General features: G+C 40.9%; 2 protein-coding genes across 6 annotated transcripts; one reads left to right on the top strand and one right to left on the bottom strand.

Moving 5' to 3' along the window:
* Positions 1-468: 468 nt before the first annotated feature.
* Positions 469-18258, bottom strand: LOC4339530 (zinc finger protein BRUTUS). 5 transcript variants are annotated; one of them, XM_066310509.1, is made up of 15 exons: positions 17873-18258; positions 16630-16839; positions 15391-15585; positions 14965-15314; positions 14382-14607; positions 14113-14281; positions 12815-14005; positions 11987-12155; positions 11650-11871; positions 10991-11128; positions 10648-10882; positions 10496-10555; positions 10263-10334; positions 10047-10185; positions 469-1060 (listed from the first exon to the last, which is right to left on the bottom strand). In XM_066310509.1, exons 1-14 carry the CDS (start codon positions 18140-18142, stop codon positions 10051-10053), a joined length of 3642 nt encoding a protein of 1213 aa, XP_066166606.1. In that variant the 5' UTR covers positions 18143-18258; the 3' UTR covers positions 469-1060; positions 10047-10050. The 5 variants fall into 5 exon arrangements, with proteins under 5 accessions (XP_066166606.1, XP_015639096.1, XP_015639097.1 ...); XM_015783610.3 differs by lacking the exon at positions 469-1060 and having other exon boundaries at positions 9931-10185; positions 11987-12158; XM_015783611.3 differs by lacking the exon at positions 469-1060 and having other exon boundaries at positions 9931-10185.
* On the top strand, positions 4519-8741 carry LOC4339531 (uncharacterized). The gene is made up of 5 exons (XM_015783613.3): positions 4519-5289; positions 5441-5520; positions 5909-7621; positions 7738-7813; positions 7987-8741. The coding sequence occupies exons 1-5, from the start codon at positions 5121-5123 to the stop codon at positions 8682-8684; spliced, it is 2736 nt and encodes a 911-aa protein (XP_015639099.1). The 5' UTR covers positions 4519-5120; the 3' UTR covers positions 8685-8741.
* Positions 18259-19157: the final 899 nt, after the last annotated feature.

Genomic DNA, 19157 nt, shown 5'->3' with positions numbered 1-19157 from the left:
ATCATACACACATTGTGTTTTGGAGTCCGTGCTGCAGTTGGCTATAGATCTGTAGACCGCTGCTCTTCTCTCTCATCGCTTATATTATTAAAATATGTTTATAGCTTGCTAATAGTCTGTTATTATACATGCTCTAACTATCCCTAGTTTTCAGTCACTTCAATGCCTAAACATGCGAGTCAGTAGTGTCAATTCAACGCAGCGCGGACAATAAAGCCAACCGTATCGCGTACTATCGCCTTCAAGACAAGTGCCCATCCAATTTAAGCTGACCGGCCACAACTCCATTTTTTTTCTGCAAAAAATGAATTTCTGCAAGTACAAAAGCAATAATTCTGCTTCCTGATCACATACAAAATTCGCAACTCAAAACACGTCTTTTTTCCTCGTCGCCAAAACGGCCTAGATTTTTTATATTATGGCCCCTTTTCAAAACTTATTTTATAAATGGATCCATAGATAAACTTATTTTAAGAATATACCCTTTTTTTTATGTTGTTGTTAAAGTTCAACGTCTCTAAACCAACGACACAACGACACTAGCACCAACACCCTTACATCCCCAGCAAACAAAATATAGAGGGGTCAGCGCAAAAAAAGATTGACAACGAGATCCTATTTGTAAATATTTTTTTTAAAAAAGAGCCAACATATAAATATTTTTTCCTTATAAATAGTTCCTCGACGCCAACTACTTTGGCACCAAAGATCTATTTATATAAAAAAATACTTATATTTTGGCCATTTTCAAAAAAAAATATTTTACAAATAGATCCACGTTGGAGAGGCAGAGCAAGAGCAACGGGAAACGGGACGATGGACAAACCAACGTCGAGGGAGACAACCACGGCGATAGATCCATGACCATCATGGCATGAGGTAGACGGTGAGCGAGCCAACATCAAGTGAGTCCGAGCGATGAGAGCCGTAGCGGGGAACAGGCTGACGAAGTCACCATCGCACTTGTCGTGCGGTAGTTGCCCGAGGAAACATGTTACGCTAGTGGTGGCGGACCTCACCATTCTCGCCCGTCTTGTGTCCATTCCCGTCTGTCTTCCATCTGCAAGGGAGCATGTATCTCGCCATGAGTGTGTCATCCAATGAGGATGCCGCTACCTTACTGTAGGAGATGATTGAGTTGGGATGACATGTAAGGCTCACATATCAATGAGGTGAGAGACAAGATACGTAGCGGGGTATTTTGGGTGATAGAAAAATACTACTCTATAAAAAAAAAAGAATTTCTAGCTATGAATCTGAACGCACGTGTGTCCAGTTTCGTAGATATGATTGATTTTCAGGGGTACATGCTTGCACGTGGGTCCAATAGTGTCCAGTGTGTAGAAAATGGCACATCGCGTAGTATAAAAGTACTTGTAATGATGTGGTTTTGAATAGGTAAATATTAATATGAGATATATTTGAGAAAAAATAGTCTTAGTGGTTTTTACTTTTACTACTACTCCAGTAGCATTTCTTTTTGCAGAACTACCGCGTACCTTTGGATGGTCCATGGATATGGCACAGAGGAACAGTTTGCTCGTATCTGCAGGTCAGACTGAAGGTGGGCCTGTAAAGGAGGAGTGTTGGTGCTCTGGGACCATGGCGAGTGTTGGAGGTCCTCTGTTTGGCCAGGCTGTTTGTTTGCCTCATTCCACTGTGGAGTACTTAATGGTACGTGGTACTCTTTTTGTACGCTTTGCTGCAACTGGGATAAGGATCCGAGAGAGGCTGGGATATACATCTCCCGGTAGGTATATCCCGAGATAGTACAGTTGATTCAATTTTGCTGTTAGGATGAGTGATCTCTGAGAGCCTGGAACTGGACGGGTGGGGCCGTGGGAGAGCTTAGCCTTTCCAGCAGGCATATTAGTCAAACTGAAATATGACGTGTTATTAGTTACTCCCTCCGTCCAAAAAAAAAAAAGACAAACCGTGGGTTCTCGTGCCAACGTTTGACTATCCGTCTAATATGAATTTTTTTATAATTAGTATTTTCATTGTTTTTATATGATAAAACATGATTAATACTTTATGCGTGATTTATCTTTTTAATTTTTTTCATATTTTTTTCAAATAAGACGGACGGTCAAACGTTGGACACGGAAACCGGGGTTTGTCTTTTTTTAGGACGGAGGGAGTAGATGATGATGCAACCCGTGAAGTCAAACCTTAGATTCTTAATAAACCATTACTCCCCCATTTTAAAATATAAGACACAACTACCCTTAACCTAAAAATCAATAAACAATTATTATCATCTTCTAGTTTGGATCATCCTAATAAATATAATGCATGCATCTAATAGAATTAGATATCTTGAGGGTGAAGGATTTAAAAATAATAATAATATAGTGGAACTGGAGAAGATGTGTTAATTAATTGAAGGCATACATGCACGTCTTATATTACAAAACACCTGAAAAAAATGGTTATACCTTATATTATAGAATTGAGGGAGTTATACATTTAAAATATTAAAATTTAATATGTAAAAAGGATGTTAATAGATTTATCATGAAAACCACTTCCACAAGGTTATAAATGTTTTATTATTTTTGCAAATATGTAATTAGGAAAATAATAATAATCAAACATATGTATTATAGATTGTATCGATGTCGAAAACAACATAAGAAAGAACATGAACTAAATTTACCAACGATCAACAACTAGGTGGTAATTGACATGAATATCATCATATGCTCTTGCAATCTTTTATCAGGTTTATTGAATAATAATTTGTTAATACCGTGTCACAGTACAATAAGCCAACTTTTATCAGGTTTATTGAATAAGCCACGATTTTTTTTATAGCCGAGTGGAAATTTCTCGAATCACGTGAGATAGTGTTTCCTCCTTCCGGAGTGCGGTTTACGCTTTGATGAACTGAATGGCAATTTAGGAGCTAATCTTTGCTACTTACTCCAAGAATGTCCAAGAATAGCTCTAGCAGTCAACGATATACCCAAGAATGTCCTTCCATAAGACTTAAAAATTTATTGATACGGTTGCATTTGACTAACTGGTCTTGAAATCTTTTGTATTTGTCCACTTGCAGATTTGATTTACAAGTATACTAGTGGGCTCAGCACTCAAGTTCAGCCGTCTCATAACTAAAAAATGTCAGCTTCTTCTTTGTTGTCTTGTACAATTTGACGCTAGAGTCTCAAGATATCGTACTAAATCTGCCATTACGAAACACTAGGCGCATTTGAAAAGTGTAACACTTGTCTGGGTCATATATGTAGATTAGGAGTACCATCCATTTCAAACTGACGGACAGAAGGAGAAAACAATACTGTGAAACTGTCCAAATGTCACCTTGTCCTAATCAGCAGTACTCCCTCCGTCCAAAAAGACTCAATTCTTGGGTTTTCATATCCAACATTTGACCGTCCGTCTTATATGATTTTTTTATAATTAGTATTTTTATTATTGTTAGATGATAAAACATAAATAATACTTTATGTATGACTTATCTTTTTAATTTTTTTATAATTTTTTTAAATAAGACGGACGGTCAAATGTTAGACACGGAAACCCAGGAATTAAGGTTTTTTGAATGGAGGGAGTACAAAGTATACTAGACTTTCTACTTCAGTTTACTTGAGCTGCCCGTATGCAACAACCTTGCTTCTCTTTGCTTTGACCCCACAACTAAACATCAACCAAAAGGTAGATACACCAGCTCTGTCAGTACAAAGCCTGAATCTGGGAGTGCTAGATAATAGACACGGTGATTCTAATTAAGTACTATACAGAGATTGCCTTGTTTTGGTAAGTAGAATGTTACAATCTGGTCGTGCAACTACTGTTACCATCCAACAAGACAGCAACATTATTTCCCTTTTTCTTGCTTAGAATCTACTTAGCCTCAGCCGTATACAATCAAACATACCAACAATGACAGCTAGGAAATGAAAGTGGGCAACTACTCCAAGCAGAATTTTTCCACAAAAAATGTATAGTTTCTTTACTCGTTCATCTTAGACTTTTAGGGGCCGTTGTGAGATATGGATTTTTTTTTCATATTTCTAAAAAAATACTTGGAAGATTCATATGAAACGGTATCGAGGATACTCCCTCTGTATTAGAAAAAGCTACTCCCTCAATCCTATAAAAAACCAATGTACTAGATGTGACACATCCTAATACAACAAATCTGGACATACATATGTCCAAATCCATTATACAAAATATGTCACATCCAGTACTAGATTTACTTTTTTTTTTAATGGAGGGAGTAACTTCTAAAGATAAATTATCTAGGTTCGTCTCTAAAATTTACATTATCTTTTTTTTACAGGAGTACTAATACTAATCACTTCCGATTAGACCAGTCCAAACTCCAAAGTGCAAACTCCAAGAAGAACCCTAAAAGTACAGCTAGACGGCCAAGGAAGCAAACAAAAAAGGAGAGATCAGCAAAGAAAGCCGAGAAAACCTGGCACAGCCAGCCAGCCAGCTACCCATGACATACACATAAAAAAAAAAGAAACAAAAGCAGCTTGAGATGTCTCTTCCTCTCCGATTGCCACCCAAAAGCCCCTCTCTTTTTCTCCCGGACCCCCTCCTCCCCAGTCTCCAACTCCACCATTTGGCTCATCCAGTCATCGCCCACTTGCTCTAGATTCATCCCCAAATATTTTCTTCTCAAGGTTTATTATAGCATTTCATTTTTTAGAAGAGTTCACAAACAGGAGTAGATACAAGAACATTCAGGATGAGTGTTGATCCATTCCGGTTCTATGTGTAGGAAGAGGAATAATGGCATGCATTAGTCATGTCTTGAGCAAGAGTTGGAGTGCTGCTGCCACAGTAGTCTTCTCCTTTTTGTTCTCTAGCATTTGGCCATAAGCCATAGTTCTTTCTCGAGCTGTTGTTGCTGCAAAGGCATTGTCGCAAAGTCATGAAGAATTTGATGTGGCAATTAATGCCTATCCGGAGAAAGAGTTGAAGCGACTGGTTTTCCAGGATTTGTTGCATTTATTCGCTCATAAGAAACGGCAAGAGAGAGAGAGAGAGATAGAGAGAGGGGAAGCAAGAAGAGGCTTTGAAAGATTTTTGAGTTTGAATTTCTTGTTCTTGTGGGCGTGTGCGTGTGGAGCGGTGGAGGCATGAAAGGCGGCAGCTCCGCCACCGCGGCGAGCGGCGGCGGCGGCAACAGCCTGGCGATCGTCGAGCGGCAGAAGCCGGCGACGTCGTGCGTGGCGTCGCTGTTCCAGATGCTCGCCAAGAAGAAGCTCTTCTCCTCGTCCTCCAAGAAGACCAAGCTGCTTCCCCCAGGTGAGATTGCAAGGATGGTAGTAGTACACTGTTCAGGCTTCTTCTTCTTATTATTCTTCTTCCTGGATTGTGCAAATCAGATGTGTTCAATTGGCTTTTGAACCATTTCTGGTTTTTTTCTGAATGGATTGTACTGCCATTTCTGTTTCAGTGCGCACACAGAAGTTCTCGCCTGGGAGACCACCTGCCGGCGGCGAGAAGACGCCGGCGGCCAAGATGAGGACTCTGCTGGTATGGTACTTTTCTCCTTTTCTTTTAGCATCTCGTTGTAAAGCTACAATTGTTTGTTGATTCTTTATGAGATCTAGTTGAATTTTCCAAAGAATATGCCCAAAAAAGCTCTCTTTTTTCTTCCCCTTTAAGCCAATATTTTGTGCTATGAAGCCTCTTTTTTTTCTCTTGTTAAAAAAATCAGTTAAACAATTAGCTTTACATTCAGATTTCTTAGCTTTCTTGACCTAGGAAAGTTTTTCCGGTGCCTTTTCAGAAATGGAGTTTTTAACACTTTAGCTTTAGCTTTACATTAACATTTCTTGATCCCTTTTTACCTCCTTTTCACCTTTGTTATTTATTTTTAGAATGCTAAGTTGCTGGCTCACCTTGTACTATTTTCCTTCAGCTTGATGCTCCATACTATCCAAATGAAGTTACCACTCGCTTGCCACCTCCTGGCCAAGACAACAAAAGCAGTGAAATGTGCACACCGGGTGTGGTAGCCAGGCTAATGGGGCTCAGCGCAATGCCAGCCACCAGCCATCAAAAGGCAGTAAAAACCATGGATGCCTCCGAGCTTGGTGGTCACCGGAGTGAATGCTCCTATGGAAGCATATACAACTCGCATCAGAAGCAACAAAAGCCAGGGCATATCAGAGATGGCCGGCATGACAATGGCAATCAGCTCGATGCAGATGCGCAGCCGGTGTGGTCACGGAAGCATGCAGCACACAAGTTAGCCTCACCTATTAAGAGTCCAAGATCAGTTTCAAGCAGGAACAAGGTTAGGCTGATTGAAGCAGCAGTCAAGGTCCTGGAACCCGGTTTACAATCCAGGCACCACCATCAGGCTCGGAGGCAAGCGCGCCTCGAGTATAGATGCAACAGCAGTGATGTGCAGAGTGCTGCTGAAGCCATGCACGATTTCTCCGATCAATTCGCAAGAGAAATGTGTGATGTTGATGCATCAAGGTCAGGTGCTCAAAATGTAGGAGCCACCTCTCTGCACAATTCTACTTCCAATCAGTGGTCCGAAGAGGATACTATGAGGAATGTTTCTGTTAGGAGGCCAAACCAGAACATATCATGTCAAGCACAATCTGAAGGAAACCATAAGGGTCAGAGGAACGGATTTAAGGACAGTGGTCAGAGAACATCAGATGATGTCCTTGTTTCAAGTCAAGGTGTCCAAAAAATACAGCCGAAAAACATATCCCGAGAGAATGTTGATTGTAGACCTCTTAAACAGAACAATCTGAAGCAGAATGCATTGCCTGAAACTTATAGAGCAGCAGATACAGGGCATATGGTCCAAAGGCAGAAACATAGAGCTAAGGAGCAAAATGTGGCAAACACAGCCAATGACTTTGTCTGTTCAAACAGAGGTATGAACAACAGTGCATCTTTGAGGTCCAAAGGAAAAGTAAAGGATAAAATCGGCATGCCACATGGTAGTGCGGAGAACAGGAACTTGAGCACAAAATGTCACCGAACCAGTGGCCTGCATGGTGATTGTTCTAATAAACAGATATCAAAGACTGCAACACTGAAAGCTACAGAGAAAGACATGATAATTGCAAAAGGTGCAGGGTTAGTTAGTGAGAAGCCAAAGTCTACCAGTCCAAACTCTGTAAGGAATGACTCGCGGAGAAAGGTAGAGTCACGCATTGCTTCTAGGGGTAACAACTCAGGCATCATTTCCATCTCTTCTAATTCACCGAGAAAGGCTGTCCTCGCTTTGCTGAATGGTCATACTAAAGGATCAGATAGTGTTGTTCTGGGATCTCCAACTGGTTCTTGTCCTAAGAGAGACTATCGTAGGGACTGCCAAAATATTTCTTCAGAAAGGGAATTGGTCTTGAGTGAAGCTTTACAAGGCATATCAAGTCTGGAAAGTGCAGAATCAGTGTGCTTTAATCGAAATGAGTTGAGAAACAGAGAAATTCTGGACGACAGAGTAATGTCTTCATTGTTTCGAAAGACGAGTGCTATCAATGTAATGGAAGAATCTCCAAGTGATGAATTTCTATGGCAGTGTAACTTTCTGGACAGTCTGACTTTTGGCTTCAGAGAGGTTCCTAGAAGTGGTAAATTGCGTGAAACTCATAAAAAGCATGAGGTCAGTAATTTTGGTTTTTCCTGTTCTCTATCATGGTGCAATACCGAGTTAATTCTCATCAAAACTGCAAGGGTCATTCTTCTCTGATGAATATCTTTGGCTGTCATCATCTGCAGGTTACTACAAATGCTAGCGATCCATCTTATTATGCAGATGATGAGTGCTTTTCTGGGAGCCTGCTCAAAACTGCAGGTAAGGGACCTTTGTTTAAGTGCATTGACTAATTGTTGGTTAGGTTGTTTACAAGTAGTTTGTTACTACGATCTCTTGTGACAAAACACTATAAACACAAAAAAATCGTATAGTTAAGTCACAGTTTTTTTAGTTGCATGCTGACCCTTTCATGCTTTTCCAACCACTGCCAGCATCAGAAGCTGGATTCAGAGACCGACGCCGCTCGGAGAATTGCACAATGCAACAAGATGGAACTAACAAAAGAAACTCCAGGTGCTCTGAAACTAATTTTGGCCAAGACAGCAGCAACCTGATACACCCTGGAGAGGTTGCAGCAACTGTTGAGCTGCTACTAACAAACGTTCGCCGGTCTACTTCTACTACTCCTCCACGGACATCAAAGGCACCATTCAAGGCGTTCCTTGTCAAGACATTCGAGTCTGCTCTGACCACCGTGACCACCACAAGCTCCACGAAGAAGAAGAAGAAGAAGAAGAACGGGTTCAGCTTCAACGCCGGCGTCGTCAAGGCCACAGAAGGGGAGAAGAGCAGGAGCCCGCTGGGAAGCCTCGCGTTCGATTCCGTCATGGAGTGCTTGGACTCGCTGTTCACCCAGTTCTGCGACTCAGGATACAGGTCGTTCTCGAGGGTTCCCCTGATCTGCCCCGAGGAGAGGCTGGCTGCTCAGGTGGACAGGGAGATCGCGAGGTGCAGCGGCATGGCCGGGAAGGAGGTGGATGAGCTGATCGCGAGCGACGTCCAGCACTCGGGGGTGGAGATCGGCGTGGATGTCCTGCACGAGGCGTTTGAGATTGGTGCCCAGATCGAACGGGATCTGCTCCAAGAGCTGGTGGCCGAGATCGGGATGGATATGTTGAGGCGTTTGTGACGTGATGATGATGATTTCGTAGCAATATGGTGAAATTATATGTTACAAGTTTGGTCATTTTTGCCGTGTGCGTTGCGTGCGGTGACAAAGGCGAGGGATGAGATTGCCGTGGGGGTTGACCGGGAGTGACCGAGTGAGGCCGTGAGGGGGCGATCACTGAGGCGCCAGGCTAGGCGCCACGCGACGCGACGCTTACACGTGAAGATGACAAAGGCGGCCTGTACGTACCGTGCGGCCGTGCCTGGCGGCCAGATGCGATGATGCATGATGGGCTGGGCAGTGGGTGCCCACCGCGCGCTAACGCGATCCAGTGGCGGCTGATGCCAATGCATCCAATCGGTGATCGCGTGCTGATTGCCCGTGCCACGGCGGTGGGGGGTCCAAGACCGGCTGGGCCGATGCGGATCGGCTCGTTGCCGTACGCGACTTTAGTTTTAACCAAGTGGGAAGGTTTGCGCACAAGGAATCTATCCCAGCTGTTCATGTTTATGCAGCGATTGAATTCTAAATGATTTGTTGTTGTTTTTTTTTACTCTGGAACAAAGGATTGACAGTTGACACCCATGAAATTTCTTTAGAATTGATAACAAAGATGCATACAGCCGCATCGGTTGGCATATTTTCTGAATATGCCAAATGGCATATTTACAAACGAAAATCAATTTGTGAATAAAACTTTTATATATGTGTTCTTAGCGATCTAAAAGCAAAGGCTGAAAAATAAACTTCGATGAAAAAACCCTAAAATCAGCTCTAAATTTAACGTTGAAAATTCAAATTTTGGCTGATAAGCATATGAATATGCCAAACGATGAGGCCCATAGAGATTTTAGAGGAGAGTTAGCACAAGTTAAATCTCTTACAAAATTTCCTTTGCATCCATCTCTCTTATCCCATTCCTTTTCAAGCTCTAGCCAAATAATCATTCATGTACTTTTCATTTGTTGCAGTCTATTTTTTTCTATTCATGTTTTACCATCCCTGCATTTCAAAGGAGCCTCAGTGGTCACTTCCATATTTGGGTACCAACAATTTTGTTGCCCCACATGCCACCAATCCCCTGGGAACTAACACCCTTTGTGCCCATTTGGTTGGGCTTCTCTTGATTCTCTAAAGAATTTGGCCCCGGAAGCTGAAAGCTCTACCAATTTACCAAACATCCCCGAATATTAAACTAGAGATTGTGCGCACCTTAGACTGTGACACAATTTCATAAGCGCCCACCATTAGCATCTCCTATGACTTGTTAATCGCAGCAACACACAAGAGCACGCATGACGCATGGATTTCTTTAAGTTGATGTATATTTACAACAATATATATATTCAAAAGGAATTTCGAATATGAGAGGGAAAATCTCGCCTGGTTAATCTGATGTTGAACAATCAGCTCTATCAATCTTGATAACTCTAGTGTTATATGAACCGCAGAAGCCGCATTTGTGATACAGCCAATGGAACCGAGACCTTCCTTTTCTTTCACAATCGTTACAAAGTATATCCTGGAACAATCAATCATATCAAACGGTATACCCCAGCCACTGAAATTTTTTTAACTAGGAATAGGAGAATAATTTACCTGGCACCGGTCCCGGTATTCCTCAGGAAGCTCTTCTGCGGCCAGCAAGCCATCAAGCATGCCAAAGTATACCTGCAGAGAAACGCGATTTAAAGAACATACATTAACTGCACTACTGAATCAGAAGAACGGAATTTTTTACAAGCTGTTCTGTGTATGGTAAAAATATGGAGTTGGAGAAAATATAATCTATGGTGAATGAAAAAAAATGTTATTTAAGTGGTGTAGCTTACTGTCATATCTCCCAAGGATTTAGAGCAGATTGGGCAGGTGTAGTGACTACAGGTGTACGCCTGAAATTTACAAACTTGTCAGAACAGCACTACTCACAGTAAGAGATATCGCTCAAGAAACCATGCATCAGAATGCGACTAGATTATTGTACCTGAAAGCAAGCTGAATGCATGAAATGGCCACAAGGTAGACCTTTAACTGCTGCACTCGATGTAAATAGGAAGTCGCAGCAGATTGGGCAATTCATCTCTAGCATCTTTTCTCGACATTTATGCTCTATCAATTTCATGCCCAGGCAACAGTTGCACTTCATGCAATGGAAAAAATCAATACCCAATCCTTGCCCAAGACGACACAAATTGCAAAAGGGGCAATGGTACACACTCCTGAAAAAAGATTCACTATTAGCGTGGTCACCAAAACATTGCAAAGTTGGACCCCATCAATCTCCCGAGTTAGCAAAACTAGCAACCACGTCCTTTTTTTTTTTTTACCTTTCATCGTCAAAAAACTTGCATACGCTGCAATAATACTTTGCCATGGATAGCCCATTGCAAGAAGGGGTCTGGCAATTTGGACCAACTGGTTGAACTTTCAGGCATTGCATGCACATCATTTCCACCGTTGCTTTCCTGACATATCAGCTCCCCAGACTTAGCAATATCATTTAGCATTTTATATTATAACAAAGCTATAACAACCAACACATAATATGATAGAAAACAGGAGAGTTTCTGCCTCCTATCCTCTCTCACATGTTCTTAAAACTCTGTATACACCTATCATGCAAATACAGCGATTAAAAAACTAAAGACGGAAAAGTTCATATTGGACAACTTTTTGGGCCATCGCATCATTTCAACCAAACATTTACTTGGGAGGAAAACAACAGATGAAGAGAAGAACGAAAGGGACAATACAAAGGCCACAAGTCATGCCTAAAATAATCATTCTGCCTCACTGTTTTGCACAGATATAAATTTATCACAAGGTTCTCTAACTGTAGTTAAATCTTTAACCACTGCATGCTTATTGATGTCTGTTGTTTGGTGTTTAAAAATGAATATTGAACACATTACTACTGCGACCAATACAGAAGTATCATTGGCAGTAAATCTCAAAAAAATAGACAACATGGTTGCACTGAGTTTACCTTTCCATTGTATGGTCACTAACTTTATCATGACAAAACCTGCATGTGAACAGTTTATTGCAGCATGCAGCAACAAGTTTGCATTTCCTTTTGTAATGCTCACAGCCAAAAATCTGATTCTCTGGATCTCGGTATGAAGGACAACATCCAGGTAATACTGTACATCCATTGCGATCTTCTGACTGAGGTTGGGGCGATTTCTGCTGAGCAGCTATCCAGCGGCTGAAAAAATATAATTAGCAAAACAATAGTCATTCAAAATAACTTCCTATATTGTAGTGGAGGAACAGTAGGAAAAGATCCTAAAATTGTTTTCTGAAAATTTCATATAAGAAACCTGGTCATGAGATTTTGGATTAGATAAGCCTTCCTCCTTGGGTCAAGAGTAGAATCACGAGAAACCTTTCGTATCTCAGCCTCAAGCTCACTCTGGTTCATTCGGAAGATGTCCTTCCAACCAGGCTTAAACATCTGTTCACTCTGATCGAACTTTTCCTGGAAATGATCTTCTACAGGCCAAAGCAAAGAACAAGAGTTAAGATAATTCAAAATCTGATCATGAAAACTGTAGTGCTTAATCTTTTATCATAAATATACATCCCAGACCCACTACTTTTCTCTCTTCTAACACCATTCTACCTTCCTTTATGCTAAGTCCAACTTCACTAAATCTCTTTTATCACAAATTTACATCATAATAGATTTGCACTATCGCTAGCTAGGACAGTTGAAATTAGTCATCAATTGGGAAGTCCTCGTTGTCATGGTGTTATCACTTATCACATATCAACAAATACATGGATATAATTTTACAGCTTCTTTGCTTTTGAACATTTCCCGAATTTCCTTTTGGCCAACTACATTTGTCCAATTAGTGATAATTTTTATTCAGATAACACAGAAACTAACCAATGTATGAAGTTTATATGTTGCTCATTAGAAGGCCAATCTTATTTGTTGATAACCATTGTAAGGGATAACACCTTTATCTAACACAATATATAACAAGTGGGCCTCGATAGAAGTTTCTTCAATGGGGAAAAGGATATAGCTTTGACACAATTTTATGAAATGGAAAACAGTGAGTGCCTACATAACATAGCAAACTAAAATATGGTGGAAGTGGTTGAAGAGGGGAGATGGGATGGAAATTAATTGAGCAGACCTTCTGGATGGGAGGCATCGCTTGAAGGGCCAGAAGAAGTAGGTGATCTCTTCCACCATTCATTTAGCCATTCATCAAACATTGTATTCTTAGTTACTTGCCTCCATGTGTCCAGCATATTGTTCTGTTCATCTAGACTAAGCGCTGATGTAACCCAGGGTAACATTGACTGCAGAACCTCAGCTCCTGTACTTCCAATTATACGGCCTACAATCTTATCCTGCTCCTCTACAGAAAAATGTTTATCAAATAGTGGCCACAATTCAAGTTCTTCTCTATGGACATGATTAGACAGAGTAACCCGGATAGACTTGCACATTCCTTGAAGCTTTGTCAAAAGTTCATTATTCTTTTTGGACCAATCGATCCTATTATATGGATGAATGTGGTTCGCTCCAACTGCATCAGCACCACCAAGAGGATGCTTCAAATCAGCATGCAATTGTGAAAGCTCAAAAAGAATAGTGGATATATCTTTAAATAATTCTTCTTCCTGCTTGTGGTCAAGAGTATATGAGTGGCTGACATTGTGCAGTGTCTCTTTCGATTCAAGAGCAGGAAATACAATTTCATCTTCAGCATTGCTGTGTGCTCTATAAAGACCCCACAGTAAACGAAACCTTCCGATGAATTGGCGAAGGGAAGATTCATCCCCATCTATGAGCTTTCTAGATTCCACATCTAAGAACTCCAAATCTTTGCGAATTGCCTTATGAAATTTGAATATTGTGTCAATTGGCCTTGAAATGTTATCTGGGCCAGAAAAGGCTGCATCTGTCTCCCATGAAAAAAGACTTGAATACAATGAAGGAGCAGAATAATTGAGAGACAGCGATCGGAAGGACTCTGCAGAAGCAAACGAATTGACAGCAAGATTGCTAATTTCTACCCTTAACCCAGGAATGTGACAAGGTCTGTTTTTACATGTCAATGCTATATCAGCCGTTTGTGAGCAGTTGCTTATGTTACTAGATTCTGTGTCATTCCATTTCTTGGCTGGCCTAGAACAAATATCTGATTGTAAAGAACATGGACATAACTGGCAGTCTTTAAACCCATTTTCATCCAATGGGCTGCTCAGTGCCCTTGGTGTCAAGCATATGAATTTTCCAGAGTTAGAGGTGCCCTTTGAGCGACCTTTGCATGCCCAACCAGAGAGAAGAGTGACCAATGCAGCTTCAGAGGAAGGTGCTGTTCAGTTCAACATATTAGTAAACAGTAAAATGTTGAGAATTTTTTTTTTTTGGAAAAAAAAAACTGGTGTTTTAAAGAAGAAAATAGTAAACTTGGAAAATAACCTGCCAAAAACATATTCTGAAGAAAAGCTTCTGCATCCTGATCATTCAGCTTCGATACAAACCACGGTAAAACACGCTCCAATAACTTCAACGGTATGACACAGAGACTCTTATATAAAAGTTCCCTTTGTTTCTCTGATGAAAAATGAATCCTAGCTTGAGGAAGTACCTGGATATTTAGATGAATTACATGTTAGACTACATTGGTCACGTGACCCAAGTAGACAACATTCCTCCTTAACTACAGAGTTTATGTCTAAAATACTAACCTTTGTTTCCTCATTTTTGAAGTGCCTCTCGATTTTCTCCATTATCTGATCAGCTTGTGAACATAGCTCAGAGTAAAAATCCACTGCTGTTGATCTGGCTCCTGTTATTTGGATTTGTTCAATTAAACATCTAAATTTATTAAACCGCCGTTCTTCTTCAGCGTGCTCCTGCTCAAAGGACACTTGATCGTTGACTGCTGGAAATATAACCTGATCCTCTGCAATACTGCAGATCAACATATAAAATCGGCTAGGCCACTATGCTTGGCAAAATCAATATTTGTGCCACAATTCTAGAAATTCCAGTTCTTTTGAAAAAGAAGATGTAAGCTCTACTATTAGCCACATAAAACAAAGAATATGTTATAGCAGGGAACTGGTACCACACATTTATTGTGCTTCCCAGTATCTCGATTGCTCATGTTCTTCTAAGCTGTGTAATGTACAACTGAAGAAGTAAATGTGTTTAACATGATAGAAACAAGAGCTAATCAATTCTTATGTTGCACATTGAATAAGAAAGTGTTTACATGCAAGCTTTTGAAACAAAGTGGCGCATGAGTTGAGATTCAGAGCCACATACCTGTGGAAGATGCACACATCCGCAATAAATTGAAGTTTCACATTAAAGTCTGATATATCCGAGAAGTCCCCAGATTGTTGGATCCTTCTTGTTTCTTCTACTATATCGCTCAATTCTTTTCGGATAGCATTGTGCCAACACAAAATCTCATCTATTGGATGCATAACAAGCTGACTATAACTAGATTCTGCACGCTTTCTCTTTCCAGTTTTAAAGTGCTCATGTGAGCATCCATACTTGTCTGTTTGATCAATAGCATCCTTGCATCTAACATTGCTTTTTGAACAAGGACTACAAAAATCATGTGATATTGTTTTCACTGCTTCCCCTCCAATCCACGCAAATACAACCTTCACAAATTTCGAAACTATAGTTAAGTAAAGCATGGCAACATTATTGATAGAAAACGATGCATCAACACGAGACCTGTTGGAGAAGTTTCTCGTCCGGAACTATTTTATGTAAGCAGTTAAGAATATCTTGGTGCTCATCAGATGAAACAGAAGTAGCAAGCCATGGAAGGAACTCTGCCATCATATTGACAGGGATGCTGCATAAGAATTGCCAGACTAAATCAGCTTGCTCTTCATGTGAAAACTTCTTAATGAGCAGTGGGAAGACCTGAAACATTCAGAAATGATTAGACACCAACAGTGTATAGCTGTATGCCCTATGCTGAGAGGAACTGATAATGATAGAGGACACATAATATACCAATATACTGATTAATAATATACGTATGATTTTAAAAAGTGCATGAGGAATTGTCATCAAGTACATGGTCTAAATTAATTGCTGCAGCATTTGAGAAACTATCATCGGCCAATGTTGATCTTTATAGTTTAGCTTATCATTTAGTTCTCTAGGCTATCAAAACTTAAAAACACTTTAATCAAAGCTTATATACAATGCAAGCTCAATGTCCTTATACTGCTTAAAGCCGAGTTTTGAACAGTAAATGCAAGTGAAGACACATAACAAGATAGCTCCGTGTCATATATAGAACACAGAAATTGGTGAGCATAAAAAAATGCCAGCCTATATATGCTCAAGCATTCTGCAGTTGGCTTCTGGATTACAAAGCCTTGACAAACACACACACACACACACACACACACACACACACACACACACACACACACACACACACACAGAGTAGATAAATAATTGGAGTCAGCACTATAGTTCGTTCTACTTGCATGGTGAGTACCAAGTAGCAAGCAAGTACTTGTGAAGTGGATAGATAGCAGACTTCCAATAAGCAGAAGCGCATAACATTGGTAAGAAATAACTTTCTACAGGGCCTCACCTTCAAGCAAATGTAGAAATGAAGTTGCTCTTTATATGGTCTGTATTGTACTGTACTCTTCATAACTACAGATGCTATATATTCTTCTCTTATGTAGCCCCTTATCTCTAAGATTAAATATATCAAATAAAAAATAGATCCAGAAGCATCATTCCAAATACTTTTATCAAACAGTTGCCAGCTTGATATGATAAATTTCAATATACTAATATAGAACTCTAGTGCACCCAATTAGACTATTGCATCATGTCAGCGCCTCTCATATTGTTGCTCATGAGAAATAGAAAGGCATGTTGGTCTTATTTCGACAAATGACATACAAAGGAATTAACAGAGTAAACAGGGGAAAAGGAAACCTGCTCTTCTTCCTTGGACATATGTTGGGTTATAAACGTTTGAATTGCACCTGTACAGGACGCGAGTTCCCTCCGAAGACCATCATCATTCCGCACATCAAGCTTTAACAGAGAGAACAGGTGTGCAAACAGATCATTTTCCCCCTTATGTTCAAGGGAATACGTGCCTGCTACATTTTTCACTCGAATATCAAGTGCTGGAAAGATAACCTGCAATCAAAAAAACAGATCTTATGCCCCCCAAACGTTCAATATAGTTATATATCATGAATTATGAGAAAGGTCTGGAACTGTTTCACAAATATATCAATCTATAGGTTTGGGGGAGAATTAGCTAGAAGTCAAACTAGTAAGTGTTATGTTCTAAACAATCAACACGACGCTGGTGCAGTCCTTTATGTATAGAAGAGTTTTGCAGTGCAGAACCGAAAAGCTTACTACTGGCACAACATAAATGCAAAGAGAACTAAAATACCCTACCTTACCTATGAAATACCACAGCAACTGTCGTGAACTCCAGCAAAATTCATTTTCATTCAGTGCAGAACAATATTCAACTTTTCATGTTCGGAACGGAATAGTCTTCAATAAAAAATGGATGGGATCCTTCATTGGTTCCTGACTCTCAGCCACTAATCTGAAGGAACTTAAATAGAGTAGAATTTACCCTTTGCATGAGTAGGCAGTTCATATTGGCTACACTAGTCCGGTTAACATAAGCTAACGATGTAATCCGAGATGAAACCCTGTGACTTTGATGCATAATTGCATAATGTTCAGGACTCAGAAATTTTAACATGTACTTTTGCATATTCAGTCTAAGACAGTATAGGCCACTGATGGGGACATCACCAAAAGGATAAAAAAAAAACAATGCAGTATACTGTTCGCAATCACATGGCTAAGTAGATGCAAATGCATCTCAGAAGATCAACATGAACATAACAGTGTGTCCACAACTAAGTTGTACAACCAACCAACCATGCCTGCAAACTTCATTCATTTTGAGATAATGTTGGTTTCACCTCAATTCAACACAAATCCAACCCAAATCCTCCAACCAATGCCACGATTTCCGAACCCAGAGCCTCACACTACCCAATTCTGCACGCATAACACACACCGCATGGTGTCACTCCCCGCAATTCTACCATAAACAACGCCGGAACAGCGATCCCGCGCGAGAGAGGAGAGAGTAAGAGAGGGGCTACGGCCGCGGCGGCGGCATTCACCCCGTACGTACCGCGTCCTCGGCGTCGCAGTGGTGCCTGTAGACGGAGAAGAGGAAGCGGCACCGCCTCTCGAGCTCCCCCACGTCGCCGGACCGCTCCGTGGCGAGGCGCACGGCCGCGGCGTGCAGCCTCTCCAGCTCCGCGCGGATCGCCTTGTGGAAGTAGACGAATATCAGCATCGGCGCCTCGGCCGCCGACCCCGCGGCGGCGGCCGGTGGAGAAGGCGAGCGCGGCATCACCGCGGCGGCGATCGAGCCCTCGTCGGCCAACGGGGTCGCCATCCTCCTCCTCGTCGTCGGCGGCGGCGGAGGCGGCTGCTCCGCGTGCGCGTCTGACTCGCTCGCTCGGATAAAATAATGCGCCACTTTTCGCCTCCGCTTGTCTGTGTGCGCTCCTCTCTCTGCCTCTGTGGGCTGCTTGTATTTGTAGCCAATGAGATGAGAGGTGGAACAGCGAGTGGACACCGTGGCCTTGTGGGCCCCCACTCTCTTAATTCTTTTCTTGATGCCACGAAAGATTTAGGTGGTGCTTGGTAACGAGAGGGATTAAACTTTAGCCCCTCTCATTATCTTAGAGTGAATTTGTGTTTTTGTTGTTTTTGTCCTCAAGTTTTAGATTGGATCATCCTTTATCTATTTTTCTCCAATCTTTTTTATTTTGGATTAGGTTTTTTTTTCCATTTTTGTGTTTTGACCACCCAAAGTATCTTCACAAGCACAGCATTAGCATCAAGCACATTGGCACCATCATACCGATGATATCCTCTGTTGACGTGCAGTTAACATCTTTGTTAGAGAAGAGATTGGATGTGGCTAGATAAAAACGTTAGGGTAGTTCAAAGGGTAACAAAGATAAAATAAATTTATATAGTCCAAAACGAAGATATTAGATAAATATGGTCCAAACTAAAACTTACTCCAGTAGGTATGAAAAGATGGCACAAATTATAATTCGCTTGTAGATTTATCATATCTAGTATTAGATTGGTTTATTTTATGGCAAAAGAGTATATTTATACACATCACCATGTATATCAGTCACACACCAATGACTTTCGCTTCCGGCCCAACTTGAAAATTAAGCATATATTGTTTGTAGGCAAATTTTACTACATAACACTTAAAATTTGTGCAATTTACTGGTAAATATCATAAAAACGTGTCACGGCTGAAAGACACTTTAAAAAAAGTAATTTGCTGGGGACACTTTTAGCTCAATTGGAGAGAGGAATTCTTCAAAAAGACAAGAATGCCCCTAAGGTCAAAAGCTTCGAGCTGAGACTGGAGCTAAGATTGA

This window comes from Oryza sativa, chromosome 5, assembly GCF_034140825.1.
Source record: "Oryza sativa Japonica Group chromosome 5, ASM3414082v1".
NCBI lineage: Eukaryota > Viridiplantae > Streptophyta > Magnoliopsida > Poales > Poaceae > Oryza > Oryza sativa.
The sequence above is the reverse complement of the archived record's forward strand: the minus strand, read 5'-3'. Positions and strand labels throughout refer to the sequence as shown.

What these genes read in the sequence shown, in the direction of transcription:
- LOC4339530 (XM_015783610.3), bottom strand. Translation starts at nt 18,142, where the DNA reads ATGGCGACCCCGTTGGCCGACGAGGGCTCGATCGCCGCCGCGGTGATG. An exon ending in TCAGAATATGTTTTTGGCAG is followed by an intron (nt 14,006 to 14,112) that starts GTTATTTTCCAA and finishes TGAACTGAACAG; the next exon opens with CACCTTCCTCTGAAGCTGCA. An exon ending in TGCATTCAGCTTGCTTTCAG is followed by an intron (nt 10,556 to 10,647) that starts GTACAATAATCT and finishes TGTAAATTTCAG; the next exon opens with GCGTACACCTGTAGTCACTA.
- LOC4339531 (XM_015783613.3), top strand. Translation starts at nt 5,121, where the DNA reads ATGAAAGGCGGCAGCTCCGCCACCGCGGCGAGCGGCGGCGGCGGCAAC. An exon ending in CCAAGATGAGGACTCTGCTG is followed by an intron (nt 5,521 to 5,908) that starts GTATGGTACTTT and finishes ATTTTCCTTCAG; the next exon opens with CTTGATGCTCCATACTATCC. An exon ending in AAACTCATAAAAAGCATGAG is followed by an intron (nt 7,622 to 7,737) that starts GTCAGTAATTTT and finishes CATCATCTGCAG; the next exon opens with GTTACTACAAATGCTAGCGA.